Source organism: Solea solea, chromosome 5, assembly GCF_958295425.1.
Source record: "Solea solea chromosome 5, fSolSol10.1, whole genome shotgun sequence".
NCBI lineage: Eukaryota > Metazoa > Chordata > Actinopteri > Pleuronectiformes > Soleidae > Solea > Solea solea.
In genome coordinates, this window is record NC_081138.1 from 31,957,762 (window position 1) to 31,985,322 (window position 27,561).

Below are 27,561 nucleotides of genomic sequence, written 5' to 3' on the forward strand. Positions count from 1 at the left end.
GCGAGCGGCGTAACGGCCACAGTCTGACTGACGTCTTTACACCGGAGCGACGATAATGGCGAACACGGAGCCGCTGCCCGAGGACACGAACACAAGCTCCGCCGCCGCCGCCGCCGCAGCGGGCTGTCGCCGAGGCTGAGGCCGATGTAGGAGCTCGAGGCTCGGTTAGAGGAGCAGAGAGGACGCGGCTCAGATGGAGGCTTCAAGGAGACTGCTGTGATGCTACGTAGGCAACTGGAAGAAGAAAAGGGCTTTTCTACCATGAGAGAGTGTGTGTGAGCCGCCGAGCTCCTGCTGCCGCTCCTGCTGCCGCTCCTGCTGCCGCTCCTGCTTTAAAACACCTTTTTCTAGTTTTCTAGTTTTCTAGTTTTTTAATTCTCAGTTTCCCCCGCTGTTGGGCTTACACAGCAGCGGCTTAGAGCGGCTGAAGTTGTGGGGAATGGCAGGTCGAAGCCGCAGAGCCTGGTTCAGTGTTCTGCTGGGACTGGTGCTCGGGTTCACCCTGGCCTCCAGACTCATCCTGCCCCGAGCCTCCGAGCTCAAGAGAGCCGGACACAAGCGCAGAGCCAGCCCCGCCGGCTGCGCGCTCACCGCGGCGCTCAGCAGGGAGCACGGCGGAGGGATATGGCCGCCCGGAGATAACGGTTCACCGGTGACCGAGAAGCCTGGCTCCAGGTCCAACAACTTCCTGTTCGTGGGTGTCATGACTGCGCAGAAGTACCTGAACAGCAGAGCCGTGGCGGCGCACAGGTACGAGCTTCCTCCCGGAGAACATCACGGTTCTTCACCGTTAACTTTCGATATTATCGCGATAAATCGCTCACACTCGCCTTTTAACATTAAAATGGAGCTCAGGTTTTTTTTCACTTTTTTTCACAAAAATGTCTTTTTTCCATAATCTGCTGTTAAAGGGATAATTCAGCTTTTTATTTAAATTTGAATGTGGTTGTTTGAGGAATCCATAACTGCTGCTGTTTTTATGAATCTGCTTATGTCTCTGATTAGAAACTGAAGTTTGTGAAGCACTCTCTCGCACGTGCACACTCGCTCACTCACTCACTCACTCTCCCACACCAAAGTCCAGAGAGAAAATCTGTGTTTTTCAGGAGTTGTTGATCCTCTGCTGCCTCCATCACTTAGTTCAAGTATCTTATTTTGTAACTTCAGTGTCTGACATCCTTTATTCTGATTTATTTAAGTTACACAAAGTGACCACACGAGGCAGCAGAGGACCAGCAGCTCCTGTGTCCCCGCAGCTAAAACCACTGATTTTCTCTCTGGACTTTGGTGTGGGAGAGTGAGTGGTTTACAAACCAGTTTCACAGTGAGATAAAGACGTGATCATGTGATATATCGTAGAAACTTAAACTGACGTAGAGACTCTTGTTAAAGACTCGGTGTCTCAGGCCCGATCCCTGCACTGGTGCTGCACACAGTGAAGTCTGACCGTGTGTTCCGACCTCCTAAAAGCACATTTGACACAAAAACCCTGAACTCTGACATTTCATTATTATTGACGATAAATAAAGGAAAGTCTGTTCATCTGCTTCTGAACTAACCCTCTGTGTAGATTTCAAGGTACAAACAGAAGATAAAAGGGTCAGGACCAAGCGTGTCATCAATGAAACCATGAATGTTCTGATGTTAAGGCTTTAATTGCTGCTTAGTTTCACTTCACTGTGTGGGAAACACTGGAGTACAAACAGGGTTAAAACTCCTCTCTGTGTGTGTCTGTGTCTGTGTGTGTGTGTGTGTGTGTGTGTGTGTGTGTGTGTGCGCGCAACACAAGTGGAAAATCGCTTCAAGTTGTGCGTGCGTGTGTGCGTGTGTGCGTGTGTGCGTGCGTGTGTGTGTGTGTGTGTGTGTGCGTGTGCTGAGCACGATCTCCTGTAAAGTTTAATTAAAGGAGTTTGTGATTTCACTTGCGTCTGAAATGGTGCAGATCTGAGGCTGCAGCGCTGCAGAGTGCTAATGTTTACAGCGGAATAATCCTTTAAGGGCTGTGCAGATTTGGACTTAGGCCTAAACCTCCTTTAAAGACTCTGTTGCCAGCAGCTCCATTGATGCTGTGCAGCAGATTATTCTCTGCTTTTCCACCACATTCAAAGGCCTCAGACGAGCTGGACACAGGACGCAGAGTCACCACTGCAGAGGGTGACCTGAAGAAAAGTTGACTCTCGAAGCTCCAAACTGGTTCCATCAGAACATTTAACGCCACTTTCCTGTCAAATACTTTGAATGATTATGATTCAGTAAGATATATCCATACATGCCACAGTTAATGTTAAATAAATCAGTGTTACTTACTAAAACAAGGGAGAATTAAACATGATTTAAGGTCAGGTGGACGTGAGGCACGTACAAGTAACTCGATAACACGAGCACTGTGAGACACACACACACACACACACACACACACACACACACACACACACACACACACATGGGCATTAGTCTTGAATGGATGGTGTTAATGACACAGTGAGATGAGGGTGAAGCAGATGAATGAGTGCATGGACTTGACTGACTGGTGTCAGGATGAAACGCTGTCTTCCTGCTGCCGTGACCTTCTCTCATAATCTCCATCAACAATGAGCATGAGTCATTATTTTAATATTCACATCAATGTTAACGGGACTTTAAACTAACCATGTGTGTGTGCGTGTGTGTGTGCGTGTGTGTCACAAAGTGTGGATTAACAGATGTAAATAAACGTGTTTGTGTTTCTTCTTCAGAACTTGGGCGCAGACGATTCCCGGTCGCGTGGAGTTCTTCTCCAGCGAAGGCTCCGACACCTCCATCCCCGTCCCCATCGTGGCTCTGCGGAGCGTGGACGACTCGTACCCGCCGCAGAAGAAGTCCTTCATGATGCTCAAGTACATGCACGACCACTACCTGGACGGGTATGAGTGGTTCATGAGGGCGGACGACGACGTCTACATCCAGAGTGAGAAGCTGGAGAGCTTCCTGCGCAGCCTGAACAGCAGCGAGGCCGTGTTCCTGGGACAGACGGGCATGGGAGCCCGCGACGAGCTAGGGAAACTGGCCCTGGAGCCGGGGGAGAACTTCTGCATGGGGGGGCCGGGGGTCATCATGAGCCGCGAGGTTCTCAGGAGGATGGTGCCCCACATCCGAGAGTGTCTCCAGGAGATGTACACCACCCACGAGGACGTGGAGGTGGGACGCTGCGTCAGGAGGTTCGCCGGCGTCCAGTGTGTCTGGTCCTATGAGGTGAGAGAGAGACACACACACACGCACACGCACACACACACACACACACACACAAGCTGAAGGTGGTCGACCTTTGAACCTTTAAACCAAGGTTTCCCAGATGTTTCTAAACAAAAGATCAAATCTCTGGTTTTGATTGGAACTCATGGTTTGGTAAACTTCACTTACGCACAAACTAAATGAGATTATGATATAAAATGACATGTTTTTTAAATCACTCAAACCAGTTTCTGTCATTTTTCAGCTTCTTAAATGTGAATATTTTCTGGTTTCTTTGCTCCATTAAAAACAAAGAAATCATTCAAACTCAAGAGCGTTACCACGTACAACCACACAGAGGTTAGTTTAGTTTAGTTTAGTTAAGTATAGCATGCTTGTGTGTAGTTCAGACTCAGATGATTTTCATAACCCTTTCATCTGTCAATCAATGAGACGTTTGGTTCATAAAATGTGAGATAGTGTTGAAAAATGATGACGTTCTCAAAATTCATCAGTTTAAATGATTTCTTTTATGTGGAGCAGAACTGTGCTCACAGCGCCCTCTGCTGGACCACGTGCTTTTACCTCAGATGGGCTGTGTCACTTCTAGGATGTATATGCAGCTCTGACAGGTCTTTGAGGTTCAGATTAGAATTTTCACATGAGGTCACACTGATCCTTGACCTTTAGCTGAGTCACTGTTTGTACAAAAGCATTCCATTGGCTGGTGCACGTCGCCCCGCCCGCTGTATTGTGCGATGTTTACACAACAAGACTTTGTGTTGTTTAAATAGTTGAGCTCAGGTATCGTCACTTATCTGAAGAGGTTTGATTGTTACTCACACACACACACACACAGTCAGTGAGACTGGAGGAGGAGCAGCTGTTTCCTGTGTGTTCTGACATGTCCACACTCGACCGTGTCGTTCATGTGAACTCTTTTCTCCTGAGTCACAGCCGTGAAAATAAAGTCAGTTCCACTCTGAAGTGTACGAGGTCTGCGTCACATGATCACGACTCAGTGAAAGTGTTCAGGAAACGACTGAGCAGCAGCAGCAGCAGCAGCAGCAGAGTGTCTGTGTATCAGCAGCAGCAGCAGAGTGTCTGTGTATCAGCAGCAGCAGCAGAGTGTCTGTGTATCAGCAGCAGCAGCAGCAGCAGCAGAGTGTCTGTGTATCAGCAGCAGCAGAGTGTCCGTGTATCAGCAGCAGCAGCAGAGTGTCTGTGTATCAGCAGCAGCAGCAGTGTGTAGTTGTGTTGCATCATCAGCTGTGACTGTTGTGAGACCAAACGTGACTGTTCAGTGATTGGCTGTTTGACCTCTGACCTCTACAGGCTGCAAGCATGGTAGCAACGTGGTTGTGAGGGCAGGACTGAGTGTGTTCATGCTTTTTAGTTTTGAGTTTTTTTTTCCTGTGAAGTCGAGTGACTTTATCAAAGGTGTGTGTGTGTGTGTGTGTGTGTGTGTGTGTGTGTGGTGTCCTCACTAAGATATAAACAAAGGTTTGTGTGTGTGTGTGTCCTCCAGTGGACACGCCCGCAGTGTGTGAGTGCAGTTTGACTTCACTTATTTGTCTGTAAAACACGTTTGACATCAGAGAGCAGCGTCGTCATGGTTACAGTGTGTCAGGTTTTTTCCCTCAGTCATGTTCACTAACAGGAAGTCAGCCGCTCGCCCGCCCACGCTCGCGTGCGTGTGTGAGTGTGTGTGTGTGTGTGTGTGTGTGTGTGTGTGTGTGTGACACACTCTCACACACACACACACTCTGCTCCTCCAGACCTGTTTATTTTTGAATCGTCAGTCTAAACATTTATTTGCTCGCTCACTGCTGGTTGCGGTGGAGAGATAGTGGGAGGAGCCACAGAGATCGCAGATCACGGGACGAGGTCTGTCCACAACACACACTGACACACTGAGCAGAACCTTGTGGAACCTCCACAGAATCTTATGGAACCTCCACAGAACCATGTGGAACCTCCACAGAATCTTATGGAACCTTCACAGAACCTTGTGAAACCTCCACAGAACCATGTGGAACCTCCACAGAATCTCGTGGAACCTCCACAGAATCTTGTGGAACCTCCATAGAACCTTGTGGAACCTCCACAGAACTTTGTGGAACCTCCACAGAATCTTATGGAACCTCAACAGAACCTTGTGGAACATCCACAGAATCTTGTGGAACCTCCACAGAATCTTATGGAACCTCAACAGAACCTTGTGGAACCTCCACAGAATCTTATGGAACCTCCACAGAATCTTCTCAGAACAGCAGCAGAGAGTGAGTTTTAGGACAATGAAAAAGCTGCTGCCTCCTCTCTGGTTGAAAATCTCTTCTTCAGGCTGTTTCTTTAATCCCAGGCTGAGGTTAGTGTGGTCCAATCAGAGCGGAGCAAACCAGGCTCCTCCTCAGCTCAGAGTCCCGCCTACTGCCAGCTCATGATCCAGCTCTCCTCTCTAATTGTAGACTGGTCCACTGTGCCAGCTCTGCTGAAGACACACACACACACACACACACACACACACACACACACACACAGAAACTGAAGTTTGTAAAGCACTCACTCTCCCACACCAAAGTCCAGAAGAAAATGAGTGACTTTCAGGAGTTGTTGATCCACTGCTGCCTCCATTACTAAGTTACTTCAGCTTTTAAAACCCTTCGTTCAGATTGACCTCAGTGACACAAAGTGACCACACGAGGCAGCAGAGGACCAGCAGCTACAATCACTGATTTTCTCTCTGGAAATTCTTTCTGTAAACGCTGCAGCAAGGACGTGCTCTAAGTTTAGCCCAGCACTGATTTGTTTAGACCACTCTGGTAAATGGGCGTGTTAAAAATGTGGCCTGGTGGGAGGGGCCTGGTCTCTGGTCAGACGCAGCATCTCCAGACTCGAGCTGAACTGTCTCTGTGTGTGTGTGTGTGTGTGTGTGTGTGTGTGTGTGTGTGTGTGTGTGTGTGTGTGTGTGTGTGTGTGTGTGTGTGTGTGTGTGTGTGTGTGTGTGTGTGTGTGTGTGTGTGTGTGTGTGTGTGTGTGTGTGTGTGTGTGTGTGTGTGTGTTCACATTATGAGGACTTGTCTCCCTTGTGGGGACAAAAATCAAGTCCCCATAACGTAAATGCCTACATTTTAAGGTGTCCCCTCAAGTTATGAATGTCAAACGTGTGTGTGTGAGTAACTTGAGTAACTCAGAGTTGATTGAACTAAAGCTGATCAGCTGTGTGACGGTTTGAACTCAGAGTTTGTGAAACGGAACAACTGTCAGACACTAATGAAAGAATCTACTTCCTGTTTACACACACAGTGCAGGTGAAAGGTCACATGATTGTCTTTATATGAAAACATAATTTTATCAAACATGAGTTGTGAAACCTGAGAGTGAGGAGTGTGTGTGTGTGTGTGTGTGTAATCTCAGCAGATTATCTCTACCCTTTTGTCTCAGACACACACACACACACACACACACACGCCCCTCTCTGGTGGAGATGATTAAAAGTGTTGACATTATTAGAGTTTAGGTTTATTTTAATTAAACTCTGTAAAGCACAGTTTACTCAACATTAAACATCACTGACCTTCACAGCTGCATAGTTTACACTCTGATGTCTGTCTGTCTTTCTGTCTGTGTGTCTGTCTATCTGTCTGTGTGTCATGACTGGAATGTAAACTTTGTTTCCAGTGAAGGCCTCAGTCTGTCAGTGAGTGAGTCTGTGAGTCTGTGAGTCTGTGAGTCAGTGAGTCAGTCAGTGAGTCAGTCTGTCAGTGAGTGAGTCAGTGAGTGAGTCTGTGAGTCTGTGAGTCAGTGAGTCAGTCAGTGAGTCAGTCTGTCAGTGAGTGAGTCAGTGAGTCAGTCAGTGAGTCTGTGAGTCAGTGAGTGAAGTCAGTCTGTCAGTGAGTCAGTCAGTCAGTCAGTGAGTGAAGTCAGTGAGTCAGTCAGTCAGTCAGTGAGTGAGTGAGTGAGTCAGTGAGTGAGTGAGTCCTCCTTCTGTGACTTCAGTGTCTTCATTTCTCCTTCAACAAATCTTTTCTAAATTAAACAAAGGAATCATTCAAACTCAATCATTTTTAACATTTTCAGATTATTTTTTTCAAATGAAAATCATGACGTCACACGGTTCAGTCATCTGTTTTCTTAACGATAACGCTGCCATGACGATATCACTCACAGTCATTTAAGCCTTTGTTTGTGTTGACACACACTGGGTTGTGTTGTTGTTCTCTGGAATAATGAACTAATGACAGGTCAAGTTAACAGCTAGTTGTGTTTGGTTAAAGTCAGAGTGACGTAGTGATTGTTCACAGCTTCAGCCTAAATTTCATCATCAGGTTATAAAGTGGAAAACAACAGTGATGAAACAAGAAGAGACACGTTCATGAGAACCTTCATCATCATCATCATCATCATCATCAAAATGACAATAATGCTTTGTGTGTGTGTGTGTGTGTGCGCGCAATGACTGTGGGGAGGTTTCATGATGAATCACAGCTGTTCACTGATGAATGAATGAATGAATGGATGAATGATGCTGACTGATGTGAAAATATGACCCATGTTTGAGGGGAACAATCCCCTCGTGTGTGTGTGTGTGTGTGTGTGTGTGTGTGTCTCGTCTCTGACACTTCCTCATTCCTCTCTCCTCTCCTGCAGAAACATGAGCTCTGCTTCACACACACACACACACACACACACACCAGCTGATTCCACTTATACTGTACATTATGGATTTAAAGCTGCAGTACGTAACTTTTAAATAGAATCATCTCTCTCATTGTAATAGTGTTTAGATCTGGTGTCACCCGGTGACACCCCCACCCCCCCGCTGCACACAGGAAGTGATGAGTTTCACAACAGTAACTGAGTTAGTGAACGAGTGTAAACAGAGTCAGTGTTTGACTGAACTTGTCTCCGCCCACCCCTGCTCTGCTAGTGTATACACATAAACGCTCCCTCAATCAGTCTGTTTTCAGAAAACAAGAGTTATGTTTTAAATAATAATGTACTAAAATAAGTTGTGATTCACGTAGAAACATCTTTTGGAGATGAATGAATGAATGAACATGTAAATTAGCCATTGTCTGCTTTTAGATTGTGACGCTGGTTTAAATCAACCTACTGTGGATTAAAATATCATCTTCAATAATCCAGGATTTAAACCAATGATAAGTTTGGTTCAGAAAATGTTTCATGGAGCAAAGAAAGCAGCAAATCTTCAGTGAGTGTGAAGTCTGTCCAGTTATGAGATTAAAGGACAGACGATGGAGCCTTCATGACTGACATACCACAGATTAGTAACATTCCTGAGTGTCGAGGTTGAAGGTGCAATGCTGACAGCACTCAAGTGCTCAAGGCTCCAGACTGGGAACAGAAGGTCAGTGGAAACTGTCGTCCTGGTCCTGGTCCTGGTCTGGCAGCGTCTCAGTCTGTGATTCATTGTCCTGCTGTTGTCAACTTAGACACTGTTCTCTCATTTTTTACCACAGTGTATTATCACGATATTTTGGTCACAATACGATATTATCACGATATTTTGGTCACAATACGATATTATCACGATATATTGGTCACAATACGATATTATCACGATATTTTGGTCACAATATGATATTATCACGATATTTTAGTCATACGATATTATCACGATATTTAAGTCTCAATACGATATCACGATATTTTACTCACAATACGATATCACGATATTTTGGTCACAATACGATATTATCACGATATTTTACTCACAATTCGATATTATCACGATATTTTACTCACAATACAATATTATCACGATATTTTACTCACAATACAATATTATCATGATATTTTGGTCACAATTAGGGGTGCAACGGATCAAAGAATTCACGGATCGGATCCTTCCGCGGATCAGAGTCACGGATCGGATAATTTTTCGGATCAGCAAAAAAAGTCCGTCACAATCTTTTCGCTGAAGTGGGCACAAGCACTTTCAGCATGTGTTTAAAGCCCTCGTTTTGCACAAGCCACTATGGCCTCATGTCTGCACCTATAAACACACCGATAGCGTTTTTGATGTCTGATGGTGCAACAAGGGGCTGCTTAAATGCCGCAGTGATAAGCGGTTGTTGAGCAGCCTTCGTTTTCACTCCTGTCAGTGAAACACCGGGGTGATGTCGCTTCAAATGCGTGGCCATGCTTGATGTGTTTCCACTGTCATGTGGCTTTCTTGTGCCACAGTGCCGACACACCGTCACGGTTTTACCCACTAACTATCATCATTATATTTGACAGGGAAGCCAAAATGCTCCCATACAGGGGATTTAAATGACGCGGGGTGTTCAAGCGCCTCCGTTCCTCCGTGGAGGGACCACACTGTGTGTGGACTGAACATGCGCACAACTTTTTTTTTTTCATAAATCAATCCGCGGATCACGTGTGTGCCGAACCGAAGGTATTGATCCGAACGGATCACGGATCAATGATGATCCGTTGCACCACTATTTACAATACGATATTATCCCGATATTTTGGTCACAATATGATATTATCACGATATTTTACTCACAATACGATATTATCACGATATTTTAGTCACAATACGATACTATCACGATATTTTGGTCACAATACAATATCACAATATTTTAGTCACATTAAGATATCACGATATTTTGGTCACAATACGATATTATCACGATATTTTAGTCACAACGCGATATTATCACGATATTTTACTCACAATACAATACTACCACAATATTTTGGTCACAATACGATATTATCACGATATTGCCAAATATTCCCCCCCCCCCGGCCTACATTTACAACAATTGCTAACAAAACAACACATGTTCACTCACAGACAGCACAGTCATGTGGACAGCAGAGGTAATGCAGCTGTCTAAACACGCAGAAGAAGACATTTTTGATTAAATTTGAAAACGACATCACAACGCATTCCTACATGCTCCAATTTTACCCATTCACCACTTCACCACTTCCTCAGCTGCCTGAGCTTTTCTCTCCAACCTGAGACTGAAGTGATGAGTTTTTTCCATCATGTCACTCTCTCTCTTTGTCTGTCTGTGTCTGTCTCTCTCTCTCTCTCTCTCTCTCTCTCTCTCTCTCTCTCTCTCTCTGTCTCTCTCTCAAAACCTTGGACTTTGAAACAAGCTCAAGTTTTGGTTTTGAGGATTTGCTTCGTCATAATGTGAGGATTTAGTGACACGACTGTTTCCACTGAGGAAAGTAGAGCAGAGAGACAGACAGAGAGAGAGACAGACAGAGAGAGAGACAGACAGAGAGAGAAGTCTGTTTAAATAAATCGACGTGCGCGCGTGTGTCGGGGGGAGGGCAGAGACTTGATACAGTATATACACACACACACACACAGGCTAAAATAGGTTTATTGGAATTTGTTCTCTATCAAATTATTATGTATGTATATGTATGTATGTATGTATGTATGTGTGTATATATATATGTATATGTATATGTTTTAGGTTGAATCTTGGTTGTTTTTATTATTGTTAAATCACAATAACAGTTTGTGACACTGTGTGTCCCACACTGCCACCCTCAGGCAGGAGGACCACTCACACGTGTAAAAAGCAGCCTCACTCAGCTCTGAGTGTGGGAGGAGCTACTGTATATGAGTGGTCACATGTCAACTGGGCGTGTGCTGGAGTGTCTGTGAAGACACCTGGACCATGACCTGTAACCATCAGTGTGCAGCTGTTGTCATGGTGACCCGGAGGTCAGGCGGTCGTTCTGTCGCTGGGATCAAACAGGGACAGGGTTGTAATTAGTCGAGACCACGCCCCCCGGGCACTGCCACAGGGCAGGAGGCGGGGCCTGATCATTGTATGTATATGTCTGTGTGTCCAGTGTGTGTATGTGAAACTTCTCTGAGCAGCATGTTCACAATGAATCAAACCTGTTTTCTTTGTTTACTCCAAACACGATGGAAATGTGACACTTTGGGATTTTCAGCTTCTTAAATGTGAATATTTTTCAGCTTCTTAAGAATCAGTGTTGTCATATATTTGAGTATCCATATTTTCAGATTGATCAGGTGTATGATGTGGGTGTGGCCAACCTCAGGTAGTCATTAGTGTGTGTGTGTGTGTCAGTGCAGAGCAGCTGACTGTGGGCGGAGCCACGTCAAAAACTTTCCTTAAAAGCAAAAGGAAAAAAATGTCTTTCTTTTTAAAAGTCTTTTTATTGTTGAAGGTAATTCCAGGCGTGTGGTTCAGCAGCAGCTGAGCAGCGCCCACACATCAGTGTTTACGTCAGCCTATAATCTGTACCTCAGTCCTGCCCTAAACAATCTGAGGAACCTTCTGGAAACTCACAGAGTTACTGTTTCACATGTGAATCCACCTGCCCTGGATTAAAACTAGTCCAGTATTTACATAATCCATCAATCTGTCCATTAGTTTGTGATTAATATCAGTGTCCATCAAACCTGGAAATGATGTTTTCAGCTTCTTAAATTTGAAGATTTCCAGTTTCTTTGCTCCATAATAGACTTAGAGACTTAAACTTAGACTTCCTTTTATTGTCATTGCACAGAAAACACAGCAGTGAAAACTGGCAACAAAATTTCGTTTTTCGGATAAAAACCAACACAGCATTGCATTTTAAGGGAAGATTACTGTATACTATGACAGTGACAAAAAAAGTGTGTGTATATATATATATATATATATATATATATATATATATATATATATATTCAACATTTTGTGGATTAAATGACTGATAAACGATTGATAATTGACTGATAAATGACTTATAAGTGATTGATAATTGACTGATAAATGACTAATAATTGACTGATAAATTATTGATAATTGACTTATAATTGACTGATAATTGACTGATAAATGACTGATAAATGATTGATAATTGACTTATAAAGGACTGATAACTGACTGATAATTGACTGATAAATGATTGATAATTGACTTATAAAGGACTGATAATTGACTGATAAATGATTGATAATTGACTTATAAAGGACTGATAACTGACTGATAATTGACTGATAAATGACTAATAATTGACTGATAAATTATTGATAATTGACTGATAATTGACTGATAAATGATTGATAATTGACTTATAAAGGACTGATAATTGACTTATAAAGGACTGATAATTGACTGATAAATGACTGATAAATGATTGATAATTGACTGATAAATGATTGATAATTGATTGATAAATGTTTGATAATTGACTTATAAAGGACTGATAACTGACTGATAATTGACTGATAAATGACTAATAATTGACTGATAAATGATTGATAATTGACTTATAAAGGACTGATAACTGACTGATAATTGACTGATAACTGACTGATAATTGAGTGATAACTGGCTGATGTGTTTACATCTTAGTCATTGTTGTGATTCTTTTCACTTTAAAGACACAAACACTGAGACATAGACGCAAATAAACCAACAAACACCAAGATTTGGAAACGTTTAAATGTTGTGAATAAAATCCTAATTTGCTGTTTTTTCCAAGATGAAGTGAATGAAACGTGTGTGTTGTGGTGACCTCTGACCTTTGGCTCGGTTTCCTGTTTTCAGTTGTAAATGTTCATGGAGACAGAAGTGAAGCAACTTCTGCTTTTGTCTTTTAAATGTCATTGTGTTTTTGTTGTCATTTTATTTGAAAACATTAATGCAAAATCAGATATTAGCTTTTAATCCAATTTAATCCAGATCACATGAAATCTGTAATATAATTTGTGTGAATAAAAAAAAAACCAGACAAAATCATTCTATGAACCATAAAACTGTAACTGCCACAGACTGAGGCTGCGCATGCTTGTGTTGACCTAATCACAGATTAACGGATTAGACGGGATTAACAGATGTTTACTGAAGAGTCCTGATGTTTGGTGGAGCACAGACCATGATTTACACAATATTAAAGGTTTTAAACTGTAATTGTCATGGACGTGAAAAGTGTTTGCTGCTGTGACACTAATGTAAAGACTCTGCTCTGAAGAGATTTTCATGTTTTTCAAAGCTCCTGAACCCGTGAACAGAGTGAGACACACACACACACACGCACGCGCACGCACACGCACACGCACACGCGCACACACACACACACACGCACACACACTCTCTCTCAGAGTGATGACTCAGCGTTTCTGGCACACGCTGTATGTGAACTCAGACTTCCTCTGGTTGGTGGTGATGTCAGTACAGTTGGCTTTGACTCAGTGTCTGAAGAAACTGCTTCACTGGAGAGAAGATGAAGCAACAGCAACAAAAACTTTATTCAGATGCTGAATTTAAAGTAAAGTCATATAATTACACTATTGTTTTCTATTTCATATTTCTGTAAAGCACTCACTCTCCCACACACACACACTGCTGCCTCCATCACTAAGTTCAAATGTCTGATATTGTCACTTCACTGTTTGAAATCCAATGTTCAGATTGACGTCAGTGACACAAAGTGACCACACGAGGCAGCAGAGGACCAGCACTCCTGGGTGTGTGTGTGGGAGAGTGTGTGCGTGTGTGGGAGAAAATAAAGCTATAGCCAATCACAAGCTTGTGAGGTATAGTTTGTATTTGTGTGAATAAAAGCTCCGCCCCCTCACATCACATACATGTACTTTCATGTGAAAGTCTCTGTCTTTGATTGACAGGAAGTGTTTACTGTGTTTTCTGAAATATTCCATGATTGTAAGTTGCAGCAGATGTTGGTGTCAGAGGTAAAGGTTGACCTTTAACCTCTGAGGGCCCAGCTCCATGCAGGACAGAGGTGCAGTGTGTTGTGATTGGCAGGCTACACAGGGACACAGCATGAACTCAGGCACTTCCTGCCATTCGTATTCAGCTCCAGGTATGGTTTTCCCGCAGCTCTTAAGCCAGTCCTGTCTCATTCCACGTAGAGCTTTCCCCCGGGGATCAGGCCTGTGGCTGCATTCCAGAGCCTTCCTCTCAAATTAGCCTCTGTGGAGGCTGCAGCGACACAAACGCCGCTCTTTGACCACAGCTCTGAAAACAGCTGTGCCTCTGTTCACACTTTTAGACTCCAGGAATCTGAAGAACAGTAGCTTTGTGAAGCTGCAGCAGATCTGGACTCTGCTGGAATCTGCTGGACTTCACTGACCTTCATGATCACTATGACCATGTGGATAAACTTAAAAAAGAGAAATTACAGGTTTCTTTCAAGTGAGATTTTGTGAATTAATTAGTTATCAGTGACTGTAGTGGTCTGTAGTGGTCTGCACGGGCCTAGAATCAGAGCCCGGCCCTGGCAATAGGGGGTGGAGCCTAAGCCCAGCCCGGCCCCACCTGACTTTTTTAATAAAAACCATAAGAACAACATGTCAGCTGTTAATTTTAGATTATATTCTTTATATCCTTGTTAAATATTTATTTTTATTTTATTTATTGATTTCACTGAATGACCTTCTCTGACTTTAATGTCCTTTCCTTTCAATATTACGTTTATTTAGGAAAAATAGTTTGACACTGATTTGTCTCTTTTCTCTTCAGTGATGTCACAGTGAGTCATGTGACCTGTGAGTGACAGATCACATGACCATGCTGCTTTAAGTTTGAAGTTAATCACTAACACATTTGTAGTAATCGACCCGAGGGCTGTTGGCCCCCCGGGCTCCAGCTCCGTGACTGAGTTGTGAGCGCCCCCTGCTGGCGCTGCGGCTCCAGTGGAGCCGTCTGGGTCAGGTTAAAGCTGCAGTACGTAACTGTAACATTTTCTCATCCCTTCCTGTGTGCAGCGTGGGAAAATGTAAACACTGTTACAGTGAGAGAATTAAACGACTCTGTGAACTCATGTGACCTTTGATCTGCTCATGATTTAATCTGACATTAACCTTCAGTGTTTTTCATTTAATTTGATTATTTAATAATGTGAGTTTCAGTTTAAGATGCTCAGTCACTAAAGTCTAATTTATTATTATTATTATTATTATTAAGTTTTCTCAGAACATAAATGTGTGATTTATTATTCTGTTCTGTGTGAAGCCCCGCCCACATCAGTTTAGAACCATGTGATCATCTCTGCTCTGTATGAACACAAATGTCGTCATCATCATTAAAAAAACCTGACTTTTAGGTTTCTTTTTGTGTCTGGACACACGGTGGTGTAGTGACTAGCATTGTTGCCACACAGCGGTCTGTGTGTGTGTGTGTGTGTGGGGGGGGGTGTGTCAGCTCTGACCCTTGAGTGGCGCAGAATGAATGAATGAATGAATGAATGAAGTGGTGGTTTTGCTAACACGAGTCGCTCTGTCTTTACAGATGCAGCAGCTCTTCTACGAAAACTATGAACCAAACAAGAAAGGCTACATCCGAGATCTGCACAACAGCAAGATCCACCGGGCCATCACACTCCACCCCAACAAGAACCCGCCCTACCAGTACCGCCTGCACAGCTACATGCTCAGCCGCAAGATAGCAGACCTGCGACACCGAACCATCGAGCTCCACCGGGAGATTGTCCAGATGGGGCGCTACGGAGCGGCCGAGCCCGGCAGAGACGACCTGCAGCTGGGAATGCCGCCGTCGTTCATGCGCTTCCAGCCGCAGCAGAGGGAGGAGGTTCTGGAGTGGGAGTTCCTGACGGGGAAGTACCTGTACTCTGCTTTGGACGGTCAACCGCCTCGCCGCGGGATGGACTCCTCCCAGAGGCAGGCTCTGGATGACATCATCATGCAAGTGATGGAGATGATCAATGCTAACGCTAAGACACGAGGCCGTGTCATCGATTTCAAAGAAATCCAGTATGGCTACCGGAGGGTCAACCCTTTATATGGCGCAGAGTATGTGCTGGACCTGCTGCTGCTCTACAAGAAGCACAAAGGAAAGACCATGACGGTTCCTGTGAGGAGACACGCCTACCTGCAGCAGACCTTCAGCCAGATCCAGTTCAGAGAGGAGGAGGAGATGGACGCCAGAGCATTAGCCAGTCACATCAACAAAGAGTCCGACTCCCTCTCGTTTCTGTCCAACTCCCTCAAGATGCTGGTTCCCTTCAAACTGGCCACTTCAGGCCAGGACCAGCGGGAACCCAAGGAGAAGAAAGTCAATATCCTGGTTCCTCTGTCGGGCCGCTATGACATCTTTGTGCGTTTCATGGCCAACTTTGAACGGGTTTGTCTGATCCCTAACCAGAATGTCAAACTGCTGATCCTGCTCTTTAGCACGGACAACAACACAGAGCGGGTCAAGCAGGTGGAGCTGATGAGAGAGTATCACATGAAGTATCCTCGTGCCGAGATGGAGATCAAGCCCGTCACCGGCTCCTTCTCCAGGGCTTTGGCTCTGGAAGTGGGTTCCTTACATTTCTCCAATGACTCGCTGCTCTTCTACTGTGATGTGGACCTGCTCTTCACCAACGACTTCCTCCAGAGATGTCGGGCCAACACCGGCCTCGGCGAGCAGACCTACTTCCCCATCATCTTCAGCCAGTACGACCCCAAAGTGGTTTATGCCGGGAAGGTTGCCAGCAGCAACCACTATGTCTTCACCTCCAAGACGGGCCTGTGGAGGAACTACGGCTTTGGCATCGTCTGTGTCTACAAAAGAGACCTGGTCACAGCCGGAGGCTTCGACACCTCCATACAGGGGTGGGGCCTAGAGGATGTGGACCTCTTTAACAAATTTGTCCAGTCGGGGATTAAGTTGTTCAGAAGTACAGACACAGGGATAGTTCACGTCCACCACCCGGTCATTTGTGACCCCAACCTGGAGGCCAAGCAGTATAAGATGTGTCTGGGCTCCAAAGCGTCGTCGTACGGTTCGGGTCAGCAGTTAGCCGAGCTGTGGCTGGATAAGAACGACCTGAACTTCAGGAGACCGGCCAGTAACAACGGCTCAGTCAGGACAGCGTGAACCTGAAGCTTCTTCTACAACCTAATTTATTTTTTACTGCAACTAAGACGACACATGGACACGTTTGGATTTTTTTTTTTTTTTAAAGAAAAGAAACAGAAAACATTGCGATGAACTGTTGGCCGTGTGGGCGGAGTCTGCGATGTCCGACTGTGAGCGTTTTACCTCAGTGAAGAACATAAAATATTCCATTTTGTCTGCGAACTTTCAGTAGCAGCCGCACTCGCAACGGAACAGTTTATTAGAAACATTGATGAGACGACCGCAGTGATTGACGGTAAACGACCGCAGTTATCGACAGTGAACGGCAGTGAACGACCGCAGTGATCGACTGTGATCGGTCAGTGATCGATTGCAGTGAACGGTCAGTGATCGACAGTGATTGACCACAGTGATCGACAGTGATCGGTCACCTTTTGATTTCCACTTACTTCTGATGGTTAATTTCACAACATAACACTGTTACTGTTTTTTGTGTTTTTTATTTTCTTTATTATTCATTTCTGTGAACCTGCTGGATTTGAGACCTAAAATTCATCTTTTACTGTTTAATTTATTGAATTTTCAGGCTCCAGTTTCTATTTTCTGACTCTTTCAATGTTGTTGTTTTTCTTCTTAAACTCATGATTCACCAAAGACTTTTACACTTTCTGCTTAAGGTAACATGTTTGTGTGTCTGCGTGTGTGTGTGAGAGCGAGAGAGAGAGTCTGTCTGTGTGTGTGTGTGTGTGTGTGTGTGTGTGTGTGTGTGCGCGCGCAAACATGAGGCTGTTTTTTTATGGAGAATAAACTTTAATCTCAAATCTCAGACGGCCTTGGCCCTGGTTTTGGTTTTGGTTCTGGGTTTTCTTGTAGAACCCGTCTGCTCTTGATCACAGCAAGAGCAGACGTTCACGGACTCGCTCGTCGCAGTTTTATTTTGGTTTGTTTTTAAATTTCCTTTGACTTTTGTAATATTGTTTTCTTTCAACTGAAACTGTCAGACAATGTTTTCTATTAAAGAAATAAAATGTGGCGGAAAAAGTGTGAACGTGTGATTCTGCTCAGTCTGTTATTACAGAGTCCAGTACCAAGTGAGTCCTGGTCTCTCATTGGTCAGTGGATCAATAATGCCTCCATGAGGTTTATTTAAATGAAAGTGTTTACATTTGAATGGAAATCATAAATGACCTACAAACATAAAAACTGATATAACTTATATAAATATGAAAATATTAATTAAACATCAAACTAAGAGTAAAGGTTATGAAACACAATCTGTCATCATTTCTGTCTAAACTTAAACAATCTGAGCCTTTTTGACAGAAATGTAACAGTTAAAACTTCTGCAACAAGAACTCATAAAACGAGGAAGTTCTGCAGCAAAGCAGAGAGTGTCCAAACTTAACGAGGACCAGATTTGACTTTTTTGTCTCATTTTGGACGACATGCTATACTATGACTTTTTTGAGCGATTTTGGACGACAAACTATACTATGACTTTTTTGAGTCAATTTGGACGACATACTATACTATGACTTTTTTGTTTCATTTTGGACTAGATGCTATACTATGACTTTTTTGAGTCAATTTGGACGACATACTATACTATGACTTTTTTTGAGCGATTTTAAACGACATACTATACTATGACTTTTTTGAGTCATTTTGGACGACATACTATACTATGACTTTTTTGTCTAATTTTGGACGACATACTATACCATGACTTTTTTGACTGATTTCGGACCACTTACTGTACCATGACTTTTTTGTCTCATTTTGGACGACATACTGTACTATGACTTTTTGTCTCATTTTGGACGACATACTATACTATGACCTTTTTGTCGGATTTTGGACGACATACTATACTATGACTTTTTTGACTGATTTTGGGCGACATACTATACTATGACTTTTTTGAGTCATTTTGGACGACATACTGTACTATGACTTTTTTGTCTCATTTTGGACGACATACTATACTATGACTTTTTTGTCTCATTTTGGACGACATACTATACTATGACTTTTTTGTCTCATTTTGGACGACATACTATACTATGACTTTTTTGTCTCATTTTGGACGACATACTACACTATGACTTTTTTGACTGATTTTGGGCGACATACTATACTATGACTTTTTTGACTGATTTTGGACGACATACTGTACTATGACTTTTTTTGAGCGATTTTAAACGACATACTATACTATGACTTTTTTGAGTCATTTTGGACGACATACTATACTATGACTTTTTTGTCTAATTTTGGACGACATACTATACCATGACTTTTTTGACTGATTTCGGACCACTTACTGTACCATGACTTTTTTGTCTCATTTTGGACGACATACTGTACTATGACTTTTTGTCTCATTTTGGACGACATACTATACTATGACCTTTTTGTCGGATTTTGGACGACATACTATACTATGACTTTTTTGACTGATTTTGGGCGACATACTATACTATGACTTTTTTGAGTCATTTTGGACGACATACTGTACTATGACTTTTTTGTCTCATTTTGGACGACATACTATACTATGACTTTTTTGTCTCATTTTGGACGATATACTATACTACGACTTTTTTGTCTCATTTTGGACGACATACTATACTATGACTTTTTTGTTTCATTTTGGACTAGATGCTATACTATGACTTTTTTGAGTCAATTTGGACGACATACTATACTATGACTTTTTTGTCTAATTTTGGACGACATACTATACTATGACTTTTTTGTCACATTTTGGACGACATACTATACTATGACTTTTTTGACTGATTTTGGACGACATACTGTACTATGACTTTTTTGTCTCATTTTGGACGACATACTATACTATGACCTTTTTGTCGGATTTTGGACGACATACTATACTATGACTTTTTTGACTGATTTTGGGCGACATACTATACTATGACTTTTTTGAGTCATTTTGGACGACATACTGTACTATGACTTTTTTGTCTCATTTTGGACGACATACTATACTATGACTTTTTTGTCTCATTTTGGACGACATACTATACTATGACTTTTTTGTCTCATTTTGGACGACATACTATACTATGACTTTTTTGTCTCATTTTGGACGACATACTATACTATGACTTTTTTGACTGATTTTGGGCGACATACTATACTATGACTTTTTTGACTGATTTTGGGCGACATACTATACTATGACTTTTTTGACTGATTTTGGACGACATACTGTACTATGACTTTTTTGTCTCATTTTGGACGACATACTATACTATGACTTTTTTGACTGATTTTGGACGACATACTATACTATGACTTTTTTGAGCGATTTTGGACGACATACTATACTATGACTTTTTTGAGTCAATTTGGACGACATACTATACTATGACTTTTTGTTTCATTTTGGACTAGATGCTATACTATGACTTTTTTGAGTCAATTTGGACGACATACTATACTATGACTTTTTTTGAGCGATTTTAAACGACATACTATACTATGACTTTTTTGACTGTTTTGGACGACATACTATACTATGACTTTTTTGTCTCATTTTGGACGGCATACTATACTATGACTTTTTTGAGTCATTTTGGACGACATACTATACTATGACTTTTTTGTCTAATTTTGGACGACATACTATACCATGACTTTTTTGACTGATTTCGGACCACTTACTGTACCATGACTTTTTTGTCTCATTTTGGACGACATACTATACTATGACTTTTTTGACTGATTTTGGACGACATACTGTACTATGACTTTTTTGTCTCATTTTGGACGACATACTATACTATGACCTTTTTGTCGGATTTTGGACGACATACTATACTATGACTTTTTTGACTGATTTTGGGCGACATACTATACTATGACTTTTTTGAGTCATTTTGGACGACATACTGTACTATGACTTTTTTGTCTCATTTTGGACGACATACTATACTATGACTTTTTTGACTGTTTTGGACGACATACTATACTATGACTTTTTTGTCTCATTTTGGACGACATACTATACTATGACTTTTTTGTCTCATTTTGGACGACATACTATACTATGACTTTTTTGACTGATTTTGGGCGACATACTATACTATGACTTTTTTGACTGATTTTGGGCGACATACTGTACTATGACTTTTTTGTCTCATTTTGGACGACATACTATACTATGACTTTTTTGTCTCATTTTGGACGACATACTATACTATGACCTTTTTGTCGGATTTTGGACGACATACTATACTATGACTTTTTTGACTGATTTTGGGCGACATACTATACTATGACTTTTTTGAGTCATTTTGGACAACATACTGTACTATGACTTTTTTGTCTCATTTTGGACGACATACTATACTATGACTTTTTTTGAGCGATTTTGGACGACATACTATACTATGACTTTTTTGTCACATTTTGGACGACATACTATACCATGACTTTTTTGACTGATTTTGGACCACATACTGTACCATGACTTTTTTGTCTCATTTTGGACCACATACTATACTATGACTTTTTTGTTTCATTTTGGACTAGATGCTATACTATGACTTTTTTGAGTCAATTTGGACGACATACTATACTATGACCTTTTTGACGGATTTTGGACGACATACTATACTATGACTTTTTTGACTGATTTTGGACCACATACTGTACCATGACTTTTTTGTCTCATTTTGGACGACATACTATACTATGACTTTTTTGACTGATTTTGGGCGACATACTATACTATGACTTTTTTGTCTCATTTAGGACGGCATACTATACTATGACTTTTTTGAGTCATTTTGGACGACATACTATACTATGACTTTTTTGTCTAATTTTGGACGACATACTATACCATGACTTTTTTGACTGATTTTGGACGACATACTATACTATGACTTTTTTGACGGATTTTGGACGACATACTGTACTATGACTTTTTTGTCTCATTTTGGACGACATACTATACTATGACTTTTTTGAGTCAATTTGGACCACATACTATACTATGACCTTTTTGACGGATTTTGGACGACATACTATACTATGACTTTTTTGACTGATTTTGGACGACATACTGTACTATGACTTTTTTGACTGATTTTGGACGACATACTGTACTATGACTTTTTTGTCTCATTTTGGACGACATACTATACTATGACCTTTTTGACTGTTTTGGACGACATACTATACTATGACTTTTTTGTCTCATTTTGGACGACATACTATACTATGACTTTTTTGTCTCATTTTGGACGACATACTATACTATGACTTTTTTGACTGATTTTGGGCGACATACTATACTATGACTTTTTTGACTGATTTTGGACGACATACTGTACTATGACTTTTTTGTCTCATTTTGGACGACATACTATACTATGACTTTTTTGTCTCATTTTGGACGACATACTATACTATGACCTTTTTGTCGGATTTTGGACGACATACTATACTGTGACTTTTTTGACTGATTTTGGGCGACATACTATACTATGACTTTTTTGAGTCATTTTGGACGACATACTGTACTATGACTTTTTTGTCTCATTTTGGACGACATACTATACTATGACTTTTTTTGAGCGATTTTGGACGACATACTATACTATGACTTTTTTGTCACATTTTGGACGACATACTATACCATGACTTTTTTGACTGATTTTGGACCACATACTGTACCATGACTTTTTTGTCTCATTTTGGACCACATACTATACTATGACTTTTTTGTTTCATTTTGGACTAGATGCTATACTATGACTTTTTTGAGTCAATTTGGACGACATACTATACTATGACCTTTTTGACGGATTTTGGACGACATACTATACTATGACTTTTTTGACTGATTTTGGACCACATACTGTACCATGACTTTTTTGTCTCATTTTGGACGACATACTATACTATGACTTTTTTGACTGATTTTGGGCGACATACTATACTATGACTTTTTTGTCTCATTTAGGACGGCATACTATACTATGACTTTTTTGAGTCATTTTGGACGACATACTATACTATGACTTTTTTGTCTAATTTTGGACGACATACTATACCATGACTTTTTTGACTGATTTTGGACGACATACTATACTATGACTTTTTTGACGGATTTTGGACGACATACTGTACTATGACTTTTTTGTCTCATTTTGGACGACATACTATACTATGACTTTTTTGAGTCAATTTGGACCACATACTATACTATGACCTTTTTGACGGATTTTGGACGACATACTATACTATGACTTTTTTGACTGATTTGGACGACATACTGTACTATGACTTTTTTGACTGATTTTGGACGACATACTGTACTATGACTTTTTTGTCTCATTTTGGACGACATACTATACTATGACCTTTTTGTCGGATTTTGGACGACATACTATACTATGACTTTTTTGACTGATTTTGGGCGACATACTATACTATGACTTTTTTGAGTCATTTTGGACGACATACTGTACTATGACTTTTTTGTCTCATTTTGGACGACATACTATACTATGACTTTTTTTGAGCGATTTTGGACGACATACTATACTATGACTTTTTTGTCACATTTTGGACGACATACTATACCATGACTTTTTTGACTGATTTTGGACCACATACTGTACCATGACTTTTTTGTCTCATTTTGGACCACATACTATACTATGACTTTTTTGTTTCATTTTGGACTAGATGCTATACTATGACTTTTTTGAGTCAATTTGGACGACATACTATACTATGACTTTTTTGTCTCATTTTGGACGACATACTATACTATGACTTTTTTGTCTCATTTTGGACGACATACTATACTATGACTTTTTTGACTGATTTTGGGCGACATACTATACTATGACTTTTTTGACTGATTTTGGACGACATACTGTACTATGACTTTTTTGTCTCATTTTGGACGACATACTATACTATGACTTTTTTGTCTCATTTTGGACGACATACTATACTATGACTTTTTTGACTGATTTTGGGCGACATACTATACTATGACTTTTTTGTCTCATTTAGGACGGCATACTATACTATGACTTTTTTGAGTCATTTTGGACGACATACTATACTATGACTTTTTTGTCTCATTTTGGACGACATACTATACTATGACTTTTTTTGAGCGATTTTGGACGACATACTATACTATGAGTTTTTTGTCACATTTTGGACGACATACTATACCATGACTTTTTTGACTGATTTTGGACCACATACTGTACCATGACTTTTTTGTCTCATTTTGGACCACATACTATACTATGACTTTTTTGTTTCATTTTGGACTAGATGCTATACTATGACTTTTTTGAGTCAATTTGGACGACATACTATACTATGACCTTTTTGACGGATTTTGGACGACATACTATACTATGACTTTTTTGTTTCATTTTGGACTAGATGCTATACTATGACTTTTTTGAGTCAATTTGGACGACATACTATACTATGACCTTTTTGACGGATTTTGGACGACATACTATACTATGACTTTTTTGACTGATTTTGGACCACATACTGTACCATGACTTTTTTGTCTCATTTTGGACGACATACTATACTATGACTTTTTTGACTGATTTTGGGCGACATACTATACTATGACTTTTTTGTCTCATTTAGGACGGCATACTATACTATGACTTTTTTGAGTCATTTTGGACGACATACTATACTATGACTTTTTTGTCTAATTTCGGACGACATACTATACCATGACTTTTTTGACTGATTTTGGACGACATACTATACTATGACTTTTTTGACGGATTTTGGACGACATACTGTACTATGACTTTTTTGTCTCATTTTGGACGACATACTATACTATGACTTTTTTGAGTCAATTTGGACCACATACTATACTATGACCTTTTTGACGGATTTTGGACGACATACTATACTATGACTTTTTTGACTGATTTGGACGACATACTGTACTATGACTTTTTTGACTGATTTTGGACGACATACTGTACTATGACTTTTTTGTCTCATTTTGGACGACATACTATACTATGACCTTTTTGTCGGATTTTGGACGACATACTATACTATGACTTTTTTGACTGATTTTGGGCGACATACTATACTATGACTTTTTTGAGTCATTTTGGACGACATACTGTACTATGACTTTTTTGTCTCATTTTGGACGACATACTATACTATGACTTTTTTTGAGCGATTTTGGACGACATACTATACTATGACTTTTTTGTCACATTTTGGACGACATACTATACCATGACTTTTTTGACTGATTTTGGACCACATACTGTACCATGACTTTTTTGTCTCATTTTGGACCACATACTATACTATGACTTTTTTGTTTCATTTTGGACTAGATGCTATACTATGACTTTTTTGAGTCAATTTGGACGACATACTATACTATGACTTTTTTGTCTCATTTTGGACGACATACTATACTATGACTTTTTTGTCTCATTTTGGACGACATACTATACTATGACTTTTTTGACTGATTTTGGGCGACATACTATACTATGACTTTTTTGACTGATTTTGGACGACATACTGTACTATGACTTTTTTGTCTCATTTTGGACGACATACTATACTATGACTTTTTTGTCTCATTTTGGACGACATACTATACTATGACTTTTTTGACTGATTTTGGGCGACATACTATACTATGACTTTTTTGTCTCATTTAGGACGGCATACTATACTATGACTTTTTTGAGTCATTTTGGACGACATACTATACTATGACTTTTTTGTCTCATTTTGGACGACATACTATACTATGACTTTTTTTGAGCGATTTTGGACGACATACTATACTATGAGTTTTTTGTCACATTTTGGACGACATACTATACCATGACTTTTTTGACTGATTTTGGACCACATACTGTACCATGACTTTTTTGTCTCATTTTGGACCACATACTATACTATGACTTTTTTGTTTCATTTTGGACTAGATGCTATACTATGACTTTTTTGAGTCAATTTGGACGACATACTATACTATGACCTTTTTGACGGATTTTGGACGACATACTATACTATGACTTTTTTGACTGATTTTGGACCACATACTGTACCATGACTTTTTTGTCTCATTTTGGATGACATACTATACTATGACTTTTTTGACTGATTTTGGGCGACATACTATACTATGACTTTTTTGTCTCATTTAGGACGGCATACTATACTATGACTTTTTTGAGTCATTTTGGACGACATACTATACTATGACTTTTTTGTCTAATTTTGGACGACATACTGTACCATGACTTTTTTGTCTCATTATGAACAACATACTATACTATGACTTTTTTGTCTAATTTTGGACGACATACTATACTATGACTTTTTTGTCACATTTTGGACGACATACTATACTATGACTTTTTTGTCTCATTTTGGACAAACTATACTATGACTTTTTTGTCTCATTTTGGACTAGATGCTATACTATGACTTTTTTGTCTCATTATGGACAACATACTATACTATGACTTTTTTGTCTCATTTTGGACGACATACTATATTATGACTTTTTTGTCTCATTTTGGACGACATACTATACTATGACTTTTTTGTCTCATTTTGGACGACATACTATACTATGACTTTTTTGAGTCAATTTGGACGACATGCTATACTATGACTTTTTTGAGCGATTTTGGACCACATACTATACTATGACTTTTTTGTTTCATTTTGGACTAGATGCTATACTATGACTTTTTTGAGTCAATTTGGACGACATACTATACTATGACTTTTTTGTTTCATTTTGGACGGCATACTATACTATGACTTTTTTGAGTCATTTTGGACGACATACTATACTATGACTTTTTTGTCTAATTTTGGACGACATACTATACCATGACTTTTTTGACTGATTTTGGACCACTTACTGTACCATGACTTTTTTGTCTCATTTTGGACGACATACTATACTATGACCTTTTTGACGGATTTTGGACGACATACTATACTATGACTTTTTTGACTGATTTTGGGCGACATACTATACTATGACTTTTTTGAGTCATTTTGGACGACATACTGTACTATGACTTTTTTGTCTCATTTTGGACGACATACTATACTATGACCTTTTTAACTGATTTTGGACGACATACTATACTATGACTTTTTTGAGTCATTTTGGACGACATACTATACTATGACTTTTTTTGAGCGATTTTGGACGACATACTATACTATGACTTTTTTGTCACATTTTGGACGACATACTATACCATGACTTTTTTGACTGATTTTGGACCACATACTGTACCATGACTTTTTTGTCTCATTTTGGACCACATACTATACTATGACTTTTTTGACGGATTTTGGACGACATACTATACTATGACTTTTTTGTTTCATTTTGGACTAGATGCTATACTATGACTTTTTTGAGTCAATTTGGACGACATACTATACT

At 40.4% G+C, this 27,561-nt stretch overlaps 1 protein-coding gene across 1 annotated transcript; it reads left to right on the forward strand.

Moving 5' to 3' along the window:
- Positions 1–8: 8 nt before the first annotated feature.
- Positions 9–18,111, forward strand: chsy1 (chondroitin sulfate synthase 1). The gene is made up of 3 exons (XM_058629770.1): positions 9–750; positions 2,736–3,231; positions 15,489–18,111. Exons 1-3 carry the CDS (start codon positions 440–442, stop codon positions 17,079–17,081), a joined length of 2,400 nt encoding a protein of 799 aa, XP_058485753.1. The 5' UTR covers positions 9–439; the 3' UTR covers positions 17,082–18,111.
- Positions 18,112–27,561: the final 9,450 nt, after the last annotated feature.

Bases quoted from the DNA above. Each gene is read 5' to 3' on its own strand.
- chsy1 (XM_058629770.1), top strand. From the start codon at position 440: ATGGCAGGTCGAAGCCGCAGAGCCTGGTTCAGTGTTCTGCTGGGACTG. The intron at 751-2,735 runs GTACGAGCTTCC...TTTCTTCTTCAG, and splicing joins AGAGCCGTGGCGGCGCACAG to AACTTGGGCGCAGACGATTC. The intron at 3,232-15,488 runs GTGAGAGAGAGA...CTGTCTTTACAG, and splicing joins AGTGTGTCTGGTCCTATGAG to ATGCAGCAGCTCTTCTACGA.